The 13363-nt window shown below is 38.6% G+C and overlaps 1 protein-coding gene across 2 annotated transcripts in view; it reads left to right on the top strand.

The window, feature by feature from the left end:
- furina (furin (paired basic amino acid cleaving enzyme) a) overlaps positions 1 to 13363 on the top strand; it is a 74078-nt gene that overhangs the window by 53397 nt on the left and 7318 nt on the right. For both annotated transcript variants that reach the window (XM_026378400.1, XM_026378401.2), the window contains exons 8-14: positions 3824 to 3996; positions 5273 to 5485; positions 7706 to 7806; positions 8914 to 9017; positions 9267 to 9384; positions 12658 to 12837; positions 12941 to 13065. In XM_026378400.1, the coding sequence (XP_026234185.1) occupies positions 3824 to 3996; positions 5273 to 5485; positions 7706 to 7806; positions 8914 to 9017; positions 9267 to 9384; positions 12658 to 12837; positions 12941 to 13065 (1014 nt within the window). The remainder of the gene's footprint in view (positions 1 to 3823; positions 3997 to 5272; positions 5486 to 7705; positions 7807 to 8913; positions 9018 to 9266; positions 9385 to 12657; positions 12838 to 12940; positions 13066 to 13363) is intronic.

Genomic DNA, 13363 nt, shown 5'->3' with positions numbered 1-13363 from the left:
CACGTCTTATTGTGTCACTCAGCCCAATGAAATTTCATCACCCACTGTCTGTCATCACCATTGTGTGCATGCACAGTGTTACTGAGTTTTCTAAGACTTCAATGAAGTTGCCACTAAAATACATTTTTGTGTCTGTTCAGTTTCTGTCATTCTCTCTCACCGGTTTTTAAACATATGTTTCATGCTAATTTTCATCTGAAAAGCAATTCAACCAAATACTTAATTGATGCGGGTAGTAGAGATGACACAATCATTTAGGTGACAGAAAATTAAACGCCACCTATTATAAGTAGATTAATTGTGTACGTGTTTACAGCCTCTCAAATGTGAGGATTTACTGCTGTTTGTAATCATTGTAAATTGGGTAATGTTAACGTGTGCAAACTGTTGGATGAGAAAGTTAAGCACTTTGAAGACATCATCTAGGGAAATGGGAAATTATAATGAGCATTTTGCTATTTTCTAGAATAGGTTTTCTACATCAATTATTAATTGAGAAAATAAGTTTTAGAGAAGGAAAGAAGAATGTCTATTTTCTTAGTCTCTTATTGTGTATTTCTAATGTGCTACCTTCTTATTCGATGCCTTTTTCAGTGAGTTCTCAACACATATATGCACTCTCCAAATATGGCATGATTTCTAATAACTCAATAGGCATTAGCATAGGAGCATTAGGTGTTTGACTGCTGTACCACAATTACCAGCAGTAGTAATTGCAAACATATGAATTTAATGATACAATTAGCAGTTAAGTTGTAAGGTTCGTTGTGTGTCAGAGACAAAACCACACAGACACACAGTACAGTCTGCTCATTTATGAGAAGACACAAAAGATGGGAGAGTGGGAAAATATTGTGAAATATTAATTTGTTTGTTCTAAAAAGGATTTGCACCCTGATGAGTAGCTTGGTTCTGTCTGCAGGGAGGAACAGTTTTTGTAGTTTCTGTTCCCATTCTTCAGAAGTAGCTTCAGTGACTTTCTCATATTAAAAAAAACAAAGTTGATTTGTATGAATTTTTCATTGTAAACAGCTTATTTTATTATTTCATGATGTTTTGTTTTAGTGTTTCTCCCAGTGTGATTTTATAATCAAAGCCACATTAAACAAGGCTTTAGGATTAAACTTGTTATGGTCACATTGCTGGGACGTGTGCATGTGTTTTGCACTGGTGTTTATTTCTTGTTCCTCTGCTGAGTATTGTGTTGTTCCTTCCGCCTGAGGTGGGTTCTGGAGACTCTAGGTTGTAGCATAATGATGTGTTGTCCTTTTAACTGTAGCAGCTCCTTTATCCCAGTGCATGCTCAACTTTGCTTATCTCAATAGTCTCCTGCTTACTTGCAGCTGTCATAAAGTTTGAACCCCGTCAGAATAGTGCCATAACTGTAGTGTTTATTATCATTCCAGATGGCAAGTGGGAATATACCACATGACATTCAGATTTTCTAACATAACGAGCATGCTGTGTGGTCATGTAGGTGGAGCAGGAGGCAGCATGTTGTTGCTTTTACGCATGCTTTTATCCAGTTTTTTCCATCAGTAGCAGCCAAAACTAAAGCTTCAGAAAATAAAATTTCTTTGTGCATTTGTGTTTGTGTTTAGAATCTTTTTTGCCAGGTGTAAGGTTCAGATAAGCAGATTTCTTCAACACGAGATGCAACAAAATGACAGACATTCACTGAACATTAAACTGACACATACACAGCACAGAAACACAAGAGTGTCCAGATTGTGCAAGTCGTACAATAGCTTTTAACAGCTGGAAACCCAACAGGCAGAAACCCAAGTAGTCATTTCAAATCTAAAGCAGCAGAAGTTTATTCATTTTGGTCTCTGGGGAGTATACTGTATATTGGAACCGCAGAGTGCAGAGGGAGCGGTGAAAAAGCTTCCGTGACTCCTCTGCACAAGATCACCTGCCCCTGTGCCACTGGCAGAACTGTAGCTCATTATTCAGGCAGTAGACTCCCCTGTGAAGGATCTCCATGGTATTTCCAAACACAGATGGGCTGGTTTTGATTTTTAAATATTCATATATTTGTGAGGGGGAACGGTAATCCTACTATTAAACCAAAATAAATATCTGTCCCAACAACACTACAGTGAAATGTACAAGAGGTCTGTTCAGAGCTGCTGTTCCTGAGGGTTACTACCTCAAACTCTCTGAATCCAAATTCAGCATTTGGAGGAATATGTTTGTTTGTTTTGTTTTTTTTTTTTTACCAATTTTGTGTCAGGCCAGCCACCCCGACTAGCAAGCAGCAAGTATATTTTCTACTAGCATATTTGTTAAAAATACTGGAGTTGATTGTTTTGGTTCCAGTGTACATGTGAAGGTAATGTGTAGCTCATGCATAGTTGCCTAACGTATACACTGCATATACACAAAAACGGTTTTGAAGCATCAGCCCTAGTCTCTCCTTTTTGTCATAGGTGGATATGTTGGATAGAGACTGAAGATACTTTGGTGCCCTCAGCAAATAAAACGGGCCTCTCGTAGTGTAGGCTGCCATGGAAACACTAGCAGCTCAATGCTGGTTTGATGCTTTTGGAGAACTTCAAAGAATCAGTTCTTGGTTGCTTTAACGCATATCGAGCAACACGGAGTAACCTGATCTGCAATGCATCAAATGAGAAATTAGTTTGTTTTTAAGGTGACTTTGATTCCTCACTTCTCTCTCTCTCTGTGGTGGAACTTGGCTGAAATACAGTTCTGTTGCAGGGAATCCTTCTGAGCTTGAAGCAGAAATAACTGGTTAGGAAAGGCACCTCGCTCTCTCTCTCTCGCGCTCTATTCTGCATTGTTATTTGTGTTTGTTTTATCTCTGGCACAGTGCTTTATCTGTGATAATTTTAAATGTACCTTATAAATGAGCCTCAGTTAAAGCCTGCCATTAAACATTGGCTGACTACTTCATTTCTTTTAAAATAGCTGCTCTGATGGAATTTACACTCAGGCAGTTGCACCAATTTTATCCAGACATGTAGAGGAAGACAGCTAATGCTTTCTTTCATCTTTTAATCTGAATTTTCACTCTCAGAAGTCGACTTCACACATGAAGAGGCAGTTCACCCACAATGCAATTGATCTTTTTTTTTTTTTTTCTTTTTCAAAGCAGCTCAAGCGCCAAAGCAAATCAATAGAGATGGCGTTTGATTTACATGGAGGAGTTCATAACAACATCACGACTGAGGCACAAATAATGAACACCAGCAGCATGTGCTGCACCACTGCATAAGCTGTATAATTACACAACACACAGCAATGCAGATAAAGTTGTAAATATGCAAAACAAACAACATCACAGCAGCACTGCTTTGTCCCTGCACATGTCAACTCTTGCTGAACATGAGCACACAGTCCGATAAAGCTACAGAGCTACAACACTGAGCTGCAGCAGAAAAACACAAACGGCATCCTGCAAGATTGTCGTCATATGCAGCATGTTTTGCATGTTTTAGTGCTGTGGTACTTCAGCGTAGACTTTCTCTCCTCTAACATTACTGCATCACAAATAGACAAAAGTGAAACTTATACTAGATTTCCATCAACACTGTCCATTCTGAGAAACATCAGATTTACTTATTGCTAACTAATTGCATGTTTCAGATTAATAGACTTAAAATATTTAAATTAAATATACTTTTTGTTCTCCCTGTGCTGACTGTCCTGTTCCCAGTTTAATCTGGCTGATCAAAGCTCTCACTGTGGTTCTATGTTCATGAGGTGTTTTCCGACTATTACTAATCATAAACAGCAAACTATAAGTACTAAGAATGACGTCTGGTGTGTGTGCTTTCCCCATTTGGGAAAATGGCTGCAGGTGTGCGTATGCTGGACGGTGAAGTGACTGACATGGTGGAGGCCCAGTCTCTCAGTCTGAATCCCCAGCACATTGACATCTACAGCGCCAGCTGGGGCCCAGAGGACGACGGCAAAACTGTCGATGGACCTGCCAAACTTGCCAGAGAAGCTTTTCTGCGTGGAGTTACAGAGGTGTGTATGTGCATTTTTGAGTGAAAGAGAAGTAATTTACTGCCCATTTGGGGCTTCCTTTAGGCAGTCAGTAACCGAACTGTTCAAGCATGAGAAGATGCAAGTTTGTTTTTGACCCTGACAATTATAAATAGGAAGGAATGTCCTCTAAAAGCCACTTGGGAGAAAAATCTTGGAAAATGAATAAAAGTGCCATTGATACAAATTAAGTATGAAAAGTGTTTTTTCTTTTTTAAGTATTTGTTGTTAGTTGAAGGGCGTTTTTTAAACTCTCAGCTCATCTTTTATCTCTGAGTTCTTTTAGTCAGTATGTTTAGTCAGTGTGTGTGTGTATGTATGTATGTATGTATGTATGTATATATATGTATGTATGTATATATATATATATATATATATATATATATATATATATATATATATATATATATATATATATATTTTTTTTTTTTTTAAGTAAAGGTTTGTTTTTAAACATTCAAAACACTTACTGAGGTTTCAACAATAGGCTTAAACTTCCAAACACATTTACCTATATGCATATACAAGAATAGAAAATTCAGGAGGGTGATTTTCAAGACTTGCTATCAGCATGGCGATCTGAATATTAACCACAGAGGAAGCGCACGGTCATGTGATCGGCCCTGTTGTAGTGGCACTTGCTAACAGTAAACAGATTAATAAGCATACAGATCACACTCCAGGCTTTCACATCTGCACTACATGAATAAACGCATCCATCCAGCTAACACTGACTCTTGTTATGCAGCAGAAGGATTCAAGGCATGTACCATAAAGCTGATTGGAACTGCTGACACTGACTACTAAGATAATTGCCACAGGGACAGTGCTGTCAGATGGTGGTGTGGGTGGTGCATAGCTGGGTTTGATCAATGCAGAGAGAAACGGTGCCACTCAATACAATAAAGCGGCTCTTAGATGAAAATTATTGCACTTCAGAGGCTGAGAGGTTTGTATGATTTATTATGATGAGCTGTTGTCATATAGCACCTTTTTGTATTGCATTGTTGTCATGTGATATTTAGCCCTTTTTAATTTACTGAGTGACCACCCTGGACTCCGTGATGTATGCTGCGTTTTAATGGGCTCTTTTTGAAATGAGCCCTGAAATGAATTTGCCCTGCTATAATTGGGATTCCCATTAAGAATGAATAGGATTTTCTGGATAGTGGTGGTCTGAGGCATGAATGAACAAAAGGCTCTGTGGTCAGTTGTTTTTCATTTTTCTGTTTGTCTGAATGCACTGTACGTTCTCCAGGGTCGTCGTGGGTTGGGCTCAATCTTTGTGTGGGCTTCTGGCAACGGAGGCAGGGATAAGGACAGCTGTAACTGCGATGGCTACACAAACAGCATCTACACCCTGTCCATCAGCAGCTCCACCCAGAATGGAAATGTTCCCTGGTACAGCGAGGCTTGCTCCTCCACCCTTGCCACCACCTACAGCTCGGGGAACCTCAACGAGAAACAGATAGTGAGTTGTGTTGGCATTTAGTACCTTTCTGTCTTTCGCTGCCTCACTTCATTCCCATCAAACAAACTATTTTCAGCATGCAGAGTTTCTGCTGTAATATTTAAAACCATATCTATATTATATTCTAATCACAGCTGATAACATGATTGATCCAGAGAAAATTATAATTGATTAATCTTTTTATGTAATTTATCAGAGCTAAATGGCATGACATTTGCTGGTTTAATCTTCTTTGCGATACATCTAATTGTTAATTTTTGGGTTTGGACAGTAAACATGTCACGGTAGTTAGACAGTTTTCTGTTTTCTGGATTTTCCCACATAATTTAACTTAACAATAATCAATTAGTTTTAAGACCTAGATTTGATAATAAAACTTTGGCAGATGCCACCCTAATTAAAGTAGGATAATATTAGTATTAACTAGTATTAACTGAACAACTGCCTCTGTTAATTAGATGAGTTTACTCCAAACATCCACAACATTAAAACCAGTTGAGGACCCTGACCGTCTGCGCCTAAGCAGTCCATATGCATCAAGCTGCGATGCACTTTGTGTTCTGAAACCTGCTGATCAGCATTAGCAGCATTTCAGTAAATTTTACTGCAGTATCACTTCTTCAATGTCATTCACTTCATCTATCAGTGGTTTTAATGTGGCCGATCAGTGTGTGTAATATACTAAAGCTGTTTCACAGATTAGAGACTTTAATAGAACAGGATCATTATGGAATTTCAGTATTAAATTAAACTTTAGAATTGCCACTTGACCAAAAAGTATTAGATGTATATTTATATACATGTGTTTTTTACATTTCTGAATAAATAGATTTCTTTTTTTTTTTACTACAGTAGTTTCATTGGTTGCTGATTGGCAACCCAGTAATGGAGCGATCAGTCTAGCATTAAACATACAGAACATAGCACATATGAATTATTTGAATCTGCAGCTCTGTTCTGAACTTGCATGACTTTGTCCTTCTTTCCTCTTCTCTCTTCTGCTTTTCCATTTATTGAGTCTTGGGCCATAACAATTATTATGAATAGCGAATGGCTGGAACTCCATCTGGCAGTCTGTTGCTGCTTAACATTCCTGTCACACGCGCGCACACACATTTTCTTTCTTTCTCGAACACACAGTCACGCAGTCAAACCAACTGGATGGACAGCTTATGACACATCCATGACATGTGGGTGGTCACTCTATGGTTCGGTGCTGTACTCATTTAATTGTGCTGTCACTCATGAACCCGAGAAAGACGAGACAGAGTTGAAGAGAGCGGGTTTGACCTCTGGGGTTATGCAGGAGCGAATATCTTAATGTCTGTATAAAGTTTTTTTTTTTTAACGTTACCCTTGGCTTTCAGTTTAAAATAAGGGGGGTATGGGAAGCTCCTGAATGCATAATTGGATCATTAAAGTCTGTTCTGCTAATGCAGTCATTATTTGGTTTAGTCTGTTAAAAGATCAGTTTCTGGGGGTTCTGCATTGGTCAGCACATTTAGCAGAGTTTTGGTTCTAACTACTTTTCTATCACTCTTATTCAGTTACATAGAGTGACATCTCCTTTAGGATTAGACAGCAGGTGTCTGAGGGTTTTTTACGATGCTATGTTTTGTAACCTTTATCCTTCCTGGGATGGGTTTTGCTGAGTACAAACACTGGTTCTGCACTACCTTGCTTTGTATTCATGCAGCTGCAGAAGTTCACACCTGGGAGCTGCCCAGTACAACCACAACCCTCTGCTGTGGGTCACTGAGCAGTTCAGTCTAAAAAAGACACCTCAATGATAGAGATTGAAACAGGGAGACCACAAGTTATGTGATTTCCCCGCTTAAAAATGTTTTTTTTCCTTCGTCTGGTCCAGAGAGTTATGCTGAGGACTGTTCTGCTCTAAATTTCACACTTTTTTAACCATCAGGCTATTTCTACATCAGCAAATGCATATGAGATAATGAGTGCAGAAGTGATGGATACTGATTTTTCCTCACTTAAAGGAGGCAAATTCCAAGTTATGAGGTTTAAATATCTTAATATATCAAAACTGAGTTACTAGGGACTTTAGTGCATGTATTTTATTTTCTCCAGTAAGTGAAATACAAACCTTGAAATAATCTATTTTACCTTGTTAATAATGGAAGAATAACTTAAGGTGAATGTCTCTAATATTTTCCAGTTTGAGCTTTTTTTAAGCCCACTGTGTTCATCTTCCTTCCTTAGGTGACTACAGACCTCAAATCAAAATGCACAGACTCCCACACAGGCACCTCTGCCTCTGCCCCGCTGGCTGCTGGGATCATCGCTCTTGCTCTTGAGGCCAAGTAAGTGCTTATCACCATTTTTCTGTGAGTCTTATCAAACCTTGCAATTCTCCCCAGCTGTGCAGCCTCATTCTTACCTTCTCTATCTAAATATTTCCTTGACATTTATTCATTTGAAATCAGTTAATCCTATGGAAAAGAAAAGTGTTGAAAACATTGTGTCTACAGAAGAAACTCCTGATTAAACTGTGCAGTAATTATTCAAGAGATAAATTGGTGATTTTCAGAAGCTGCATATACAGTACACCAAAATATTCAAACTGCCTATGCAGTTTGAATTAATGCTTCGCTGTTATCACTTTCTAGCATGTGGTTTGAAGTTTCTTAACTGCAAATTAGTCATTTAGTTCAACAGGTAAAAATATTTTATTACATTTTTTGCAGAGACCTTCACAAGCAAGATTATAAATTTAACATTCTCGTACTAAAGCGGGCCTTTACTGCTTGTGCTGCATGTTCATGCATCAATTCTGCTTGATTATACCATTTTATGAGCTACTTTTAACCCCTCTGCCTGACAGATTTCAACTGTGCAATTTAAATGGCACAATTTGATGTACTGTAAGCACTAATCGTTCCTATCCAGTCATGCAGCACTAATGGAGGGACAAACAAGAACATCAGAACAGTCCTGAAAATGACTAATTAGTCTGAGAAGATTTATTTGAAGAGAAAGTGTTTTAGCAAAGTTAATAAATAAAATATCTCATTTTGATCAATCCACAGTGATACTCATGAATATCCACTTAACGTCTGCATGGTGTTATTAACAGCATGAACTGTGACCTCTGTTAGTTTTTTTTTTTTCTTTGTGCCTGAGTGGCATAGATACAGATGGAATCATCTTAACATTTGTTCAGACATGACACAGTTCAGACATGTTGACTAAAGAGTTACAGTAAATCCAGAAAGATGGTTACTGGCACTTGTATTTTCTATTCAATCAGCTGTCCACCTGCAGGTTTAAATTGTAGGAATGTGTTGTCAGAGGAAACTCTTTGATCTGCTTGAGTGCCTCAACTTGAGTCTTATCATATGTGTCCCCCTTCTGTGTCTGTGTGTGTTTGTGTGTCTTTGTGTGTGTGTGCATGCATTTACATGTTCCAGTAAAAACCTGACCTGGAGGGACATGCAACATCTGGTTGTACGAACCTCTCGTCCTGCCCATCTGCTCACCAACGATTGGAAAACCAATGGGGTTGGGCGCAAAGGTACAGCAACTACTTACAAGTTCTCTTCCCTATTTTGCAGATTATTTTTAGTTGTATAATATGTACGTAATAAACCATCTAATTACAGATTCAAGGCACCGGAATTGGACAGAGGTTATGTGAGAAGTTAAAATTAGATACACACTGTGTAGCGTGTCTCTAAATTCGGGGTTGAGAGAGTGACTATGCTGCTCACAGCAGGCCAGCATTCATGTGTCTATTTCCTCTTTTCTCTCTTGGTCTCTGCAGTTAGCCATTCATATGGATATGGTCTGCTTGATGCCAGTGCAATTGTAGATCTGGCAAAGACGTGGACCACTGTGCAGCCACAGCGGAAATGTGTGATCCCCATTGTCAGTGAGCCAAGGTTGGTTAACTACACACATACACGTGCAACTCACTGGATTTATCTCAAAACTCTAATTACAAGTGTCAACAAATATTATGTATTGCTGACACTATAAAAAAATCTAATTAATTTCAATGCAATCCATAGAAATAAATGTGTAGAAATAATGTTCATTTAAAGATGCCTCTGCTGCAGTACTTCATTTTTTAAAATGTCAAATCCAAACTCTTTCCTTACTTGACCTCTCAGATGATTTGGTGTGATTTTTACTACCTGCTACAATATCAGTCTTTTGCAATGTCCAACTGTGAATTTGAACAGATAAACAGTGATTTTCTTAGCAGAAGAAGTACAATTCAGCACATAACAGATTTTTAGTAAGTAATCTGTGTCTCTGTGAAGCTTTTTGAACTTATAAGAAAAATGACCTTGATGTTATCTGCAGGGTTAGAGGACAAGTGGAGTTTAATGAAAGAGGAGGTTGGTGCTTTGCATCATAGGAAATAAAAGTTCCAGCATTTTTGGAGCTTTGCTAAAAGTCAGGAAATTCTCTTTTACCTAGAAATGCACCTTTCTGACATAAACTGTTCAACAGGAGAGGTTACAAGCCAAAAAACATAACGTTCAAACAAAAAAAAAGAAAAATATGAATAGAGGCGTAACATTTGCTTTGTTGATTAGTGTAATCAACAAAGCAAATGTCACAACAGTCAAATTATTATTATTATTATACCATGAGAGATATATATAATTTATTTATTGCATTATTGTTTGACACTCGGTCTGTGATTAAGCAGCTTCATAATATAAGCCTGTGTGTTTGGGGCCTAGTAAACGGTCAGAGAAACTGACACTAAACTGGTCTACAACAGAAAGTAGGTGGAGGAGATGCTTGTGCATGACTGAGGTGTCATGCTTTGCTGCAGTGACTCCGTTACGTCTTCATCTTGGCTCTGGGCGCCTGTTCAAATGCTCTGCCTCGTTCTGTGTGTGCGCCTGTGTGTGTGTGTGTGTGTGTGTGTGTGTGTTTGCTTAGCTCGTGAGGGAGCATTTAAAGTGAAATAATATTTTGTCAATGTATGTGTTCCTTTCAGCGTTAATACTCAATATTTCTCCTCAGCCATTTAATTCCTTCTTTTCCTGGTGTCACAGTCTAAACACAGTCTGACGTCTCCTCTTCATTATGCACTCCCTGTCACTTCTCTAGCTGTGTTTGAGGTTTCTCTCTCTTTTACTGCAGCTATGAGATACTCAGAGCAGATGGTTCTAGCGTCTGGGAGCAGCAGTCATGGCAGGTTATTCAATTTACATTTTAGGTGTTTAGCTGGCTCACTTATCTGGAGTGACTCGAAATAAGTAAGCAGATAGGGGTTTGATTTCTTTCTTACTGTCAGTTACCTGATCTAGTGATCACCTCAAACACAGTCATCATGATAATCTTGAAGAGTAGGCATTTCTAGGGAGAAGATATTACACGAACTGCTGCGTAGATACAGAACTCATCATCAACATTATGACCATGTTTACATCGATACTTGGTCATTTACTGGGGCTCGTGCAGCAGTGAGCTAATAAACTAAGTTTAAGTAAAATTCTGTTTATCATACTTTTGGAGTGAAAGAAGCTTGTGGTTCAATGATTTGTTTACATATTGAAAAAGGATTATGCCCTAAAGCCTGGTGTTTTAGTAGAGAAGCTCCTGTGAGTATGTGTCTAACTAAATAAGTGTGCATGCAGGCTTTGTTTCACATGGGTATTGGTGAAGATTCTTGGCTGCTGTTTGAACACTGAATGTATAATCATGTATATAGGTGCGCACATTTATCATTTGAGTTTAGATTTATCAACTTTAATGTATATTACTATCAGTGCTTCAGGAATGTTTTATTGAAAATTAAACTAAGTGGTAGCTCTTTCTTATATTTCACCAACGTCCTCTATCGAACTGACAACAAGTCTTAAGGTTGGCCACAATAAATTTTGGTTAATACATTTTTTTCTCTCTACTGATGTGAACAGACTTTTTTTTATTATTATTCAGTAAATGACAAATATGTGATGACTGTTTGATTGGTTGAGTTTTATGATGCATTTGGCCCAATCTGTTGACAGCTGCTAAATGCTAGTTAAAAAAACAAAACAAATTCAAGCAGAAGGCAATAAAAAATTTAATAATACTGTTGGTGCAATGTTGGTTTGTTAGTTAGTGTTTTGGCGATGCAGAGCAGAGTACTCCTGTATTTCAGCTAAAGCTTTTATTAAAGTAGCAGTTTGCACACCTACAGTTGCTGTTGATAATACTAATGATTAAAAGGGACTAAAGAAGTCCTCTTTCCTCATCATCTGCCCTGATGTTCTTCTTGATTTCCCACTGTGACTTAATGGCAGACTGCTGGTTATGCTATATGTATATATTTATTTTTACTATATGTATGTATATTTTAGCATATCCCTCCCTCAGTCTCTCAGTTTGTGGAAACAAATTCCATGCCTGCAACAATGCCACACATTTTTTGCTTCTACCAGATCTTAAATCACAGACGCTTGTGCTGCAGTTCTCAACTGGCAAAGTGATAAATCATCTTCAGCAGCCATTTGTATAAATTTCCACTTCCTCCCCCCTACGTGCTCTGACTCTACCTAGAAACACCACAAACTACTTACTGCAAGTAAACATGCAAAGTGCTGTAAAGTGTTGCTGTCAGTTTGCATCATAATAATGTGGGCAGTCCTTAAAGAGCTGTTTGGTGTCTAGGAAAATGCTGTGATTTAACCTTTTGGACTGTTTTCATGTGAAGCTGCTTCAGAGGTCAAAGACGTTTATGTGCTGTGGGCTTTTAATGCATCATTAAAAATGAGACTTAGACCTGAAGGGACTGTGTTTTAAAACGGTGACAGTTTAGTTATCACACCATGTCTTGTCTATAATTTGGGCACCTCAGTGTCACTAAAACCTTGCCTTCCTCCTCCTCAGAATTGTTGTGGATGCGTGTAATCTCCTAAGCGGATTTAGGGAAGAGTAAAAAGAGGTTGGTGCTTTACTTGCACAGAGGACACTGGTGCTACAGGTTGTGAGACACTAATCCTGTTCAAGGCCACAAACCCTTCACCTTTTGCAGACACGCCGACTGTCCAGGGGCAAAATGGCACATGAAACAGTTATCTGGAACGTCCTCTAACTTATCCAAAGCTCAAACCAAGCCAGGAATTATTTCAGGAGCATACAACCTACGACAAATGCACACCGCCATCTTAATGTGTCTTCAACTGTCGTTTGTCATGTATTTACAGGAACATCGGCAGCCGTTTATCAATTAACAAGACCGTGGACGCCTGCTTCGGGATGGACAGTTATGTGACCTCACTGGAGCACGTCCAGGCCAGGCTCACCCTGTCCTACAACCGGAGGGGAAACCTGGCAATCCATCTCATTAGTCCTTCAGGCACTCGCTCCACACTGCTCCATCCCAGGTACAAGCACACATTTACACAAACACACAGGCATACAGTACATATTGGTATTCACAAATAGTTTACGCTCTTTGGCATTGCACTGATTGGCATTTTCCTGCAGGCCTCATGACTACTCATCAGAGGGTTTTAATGACTGGGCTTTCATGACCACCCACTCCTGGGATGAGAACCCCACTGGGGAGTGGACTCTCGAGATTGAGAACGTGGTTGGTGCCAGTGACTATGGTAAAGAATCTACAGAATAGAGGCTGGAAAAGAACATTTAGGTTTATTTAAATGTGCTTGGGTGTTTATATTTAGACTTTTGAGGTGGCCAGGTTTTTCTCTGTTTTGACCATATTTGAAATAAGATGGGAACTAATGAATATTTTTATTATTGATTCATCTCTTGATTCATTCTGAATAATGCTCAAAATGTGGCAAAGAATAAACTAATAAAACAAAAGCTAAGAAGCTGGAACTTAATATTTAGTGTTTTTGTTTGATAAATGATTAGAATTCATTATAAAAGTCAGTGAATTGC

This window comes from Anabas testudineus, chromosome 3 (genome assembly GCF_900324465.2).
Source record: "Anabas testudineus chromosome 3, fAnaTes1.2, whole genome shotgun sequence".
Lineage (NCBI taxonomy): Eukaryota > Metazoa > Chordata > Actinopteri > Anabantiformes > Anabantidae > Anabas > Anabas testudineus.
Note: the sequence above shows the minus strand (reverse complement) of the source record. Positions and strands in the feature narration are given on the sequence as shown.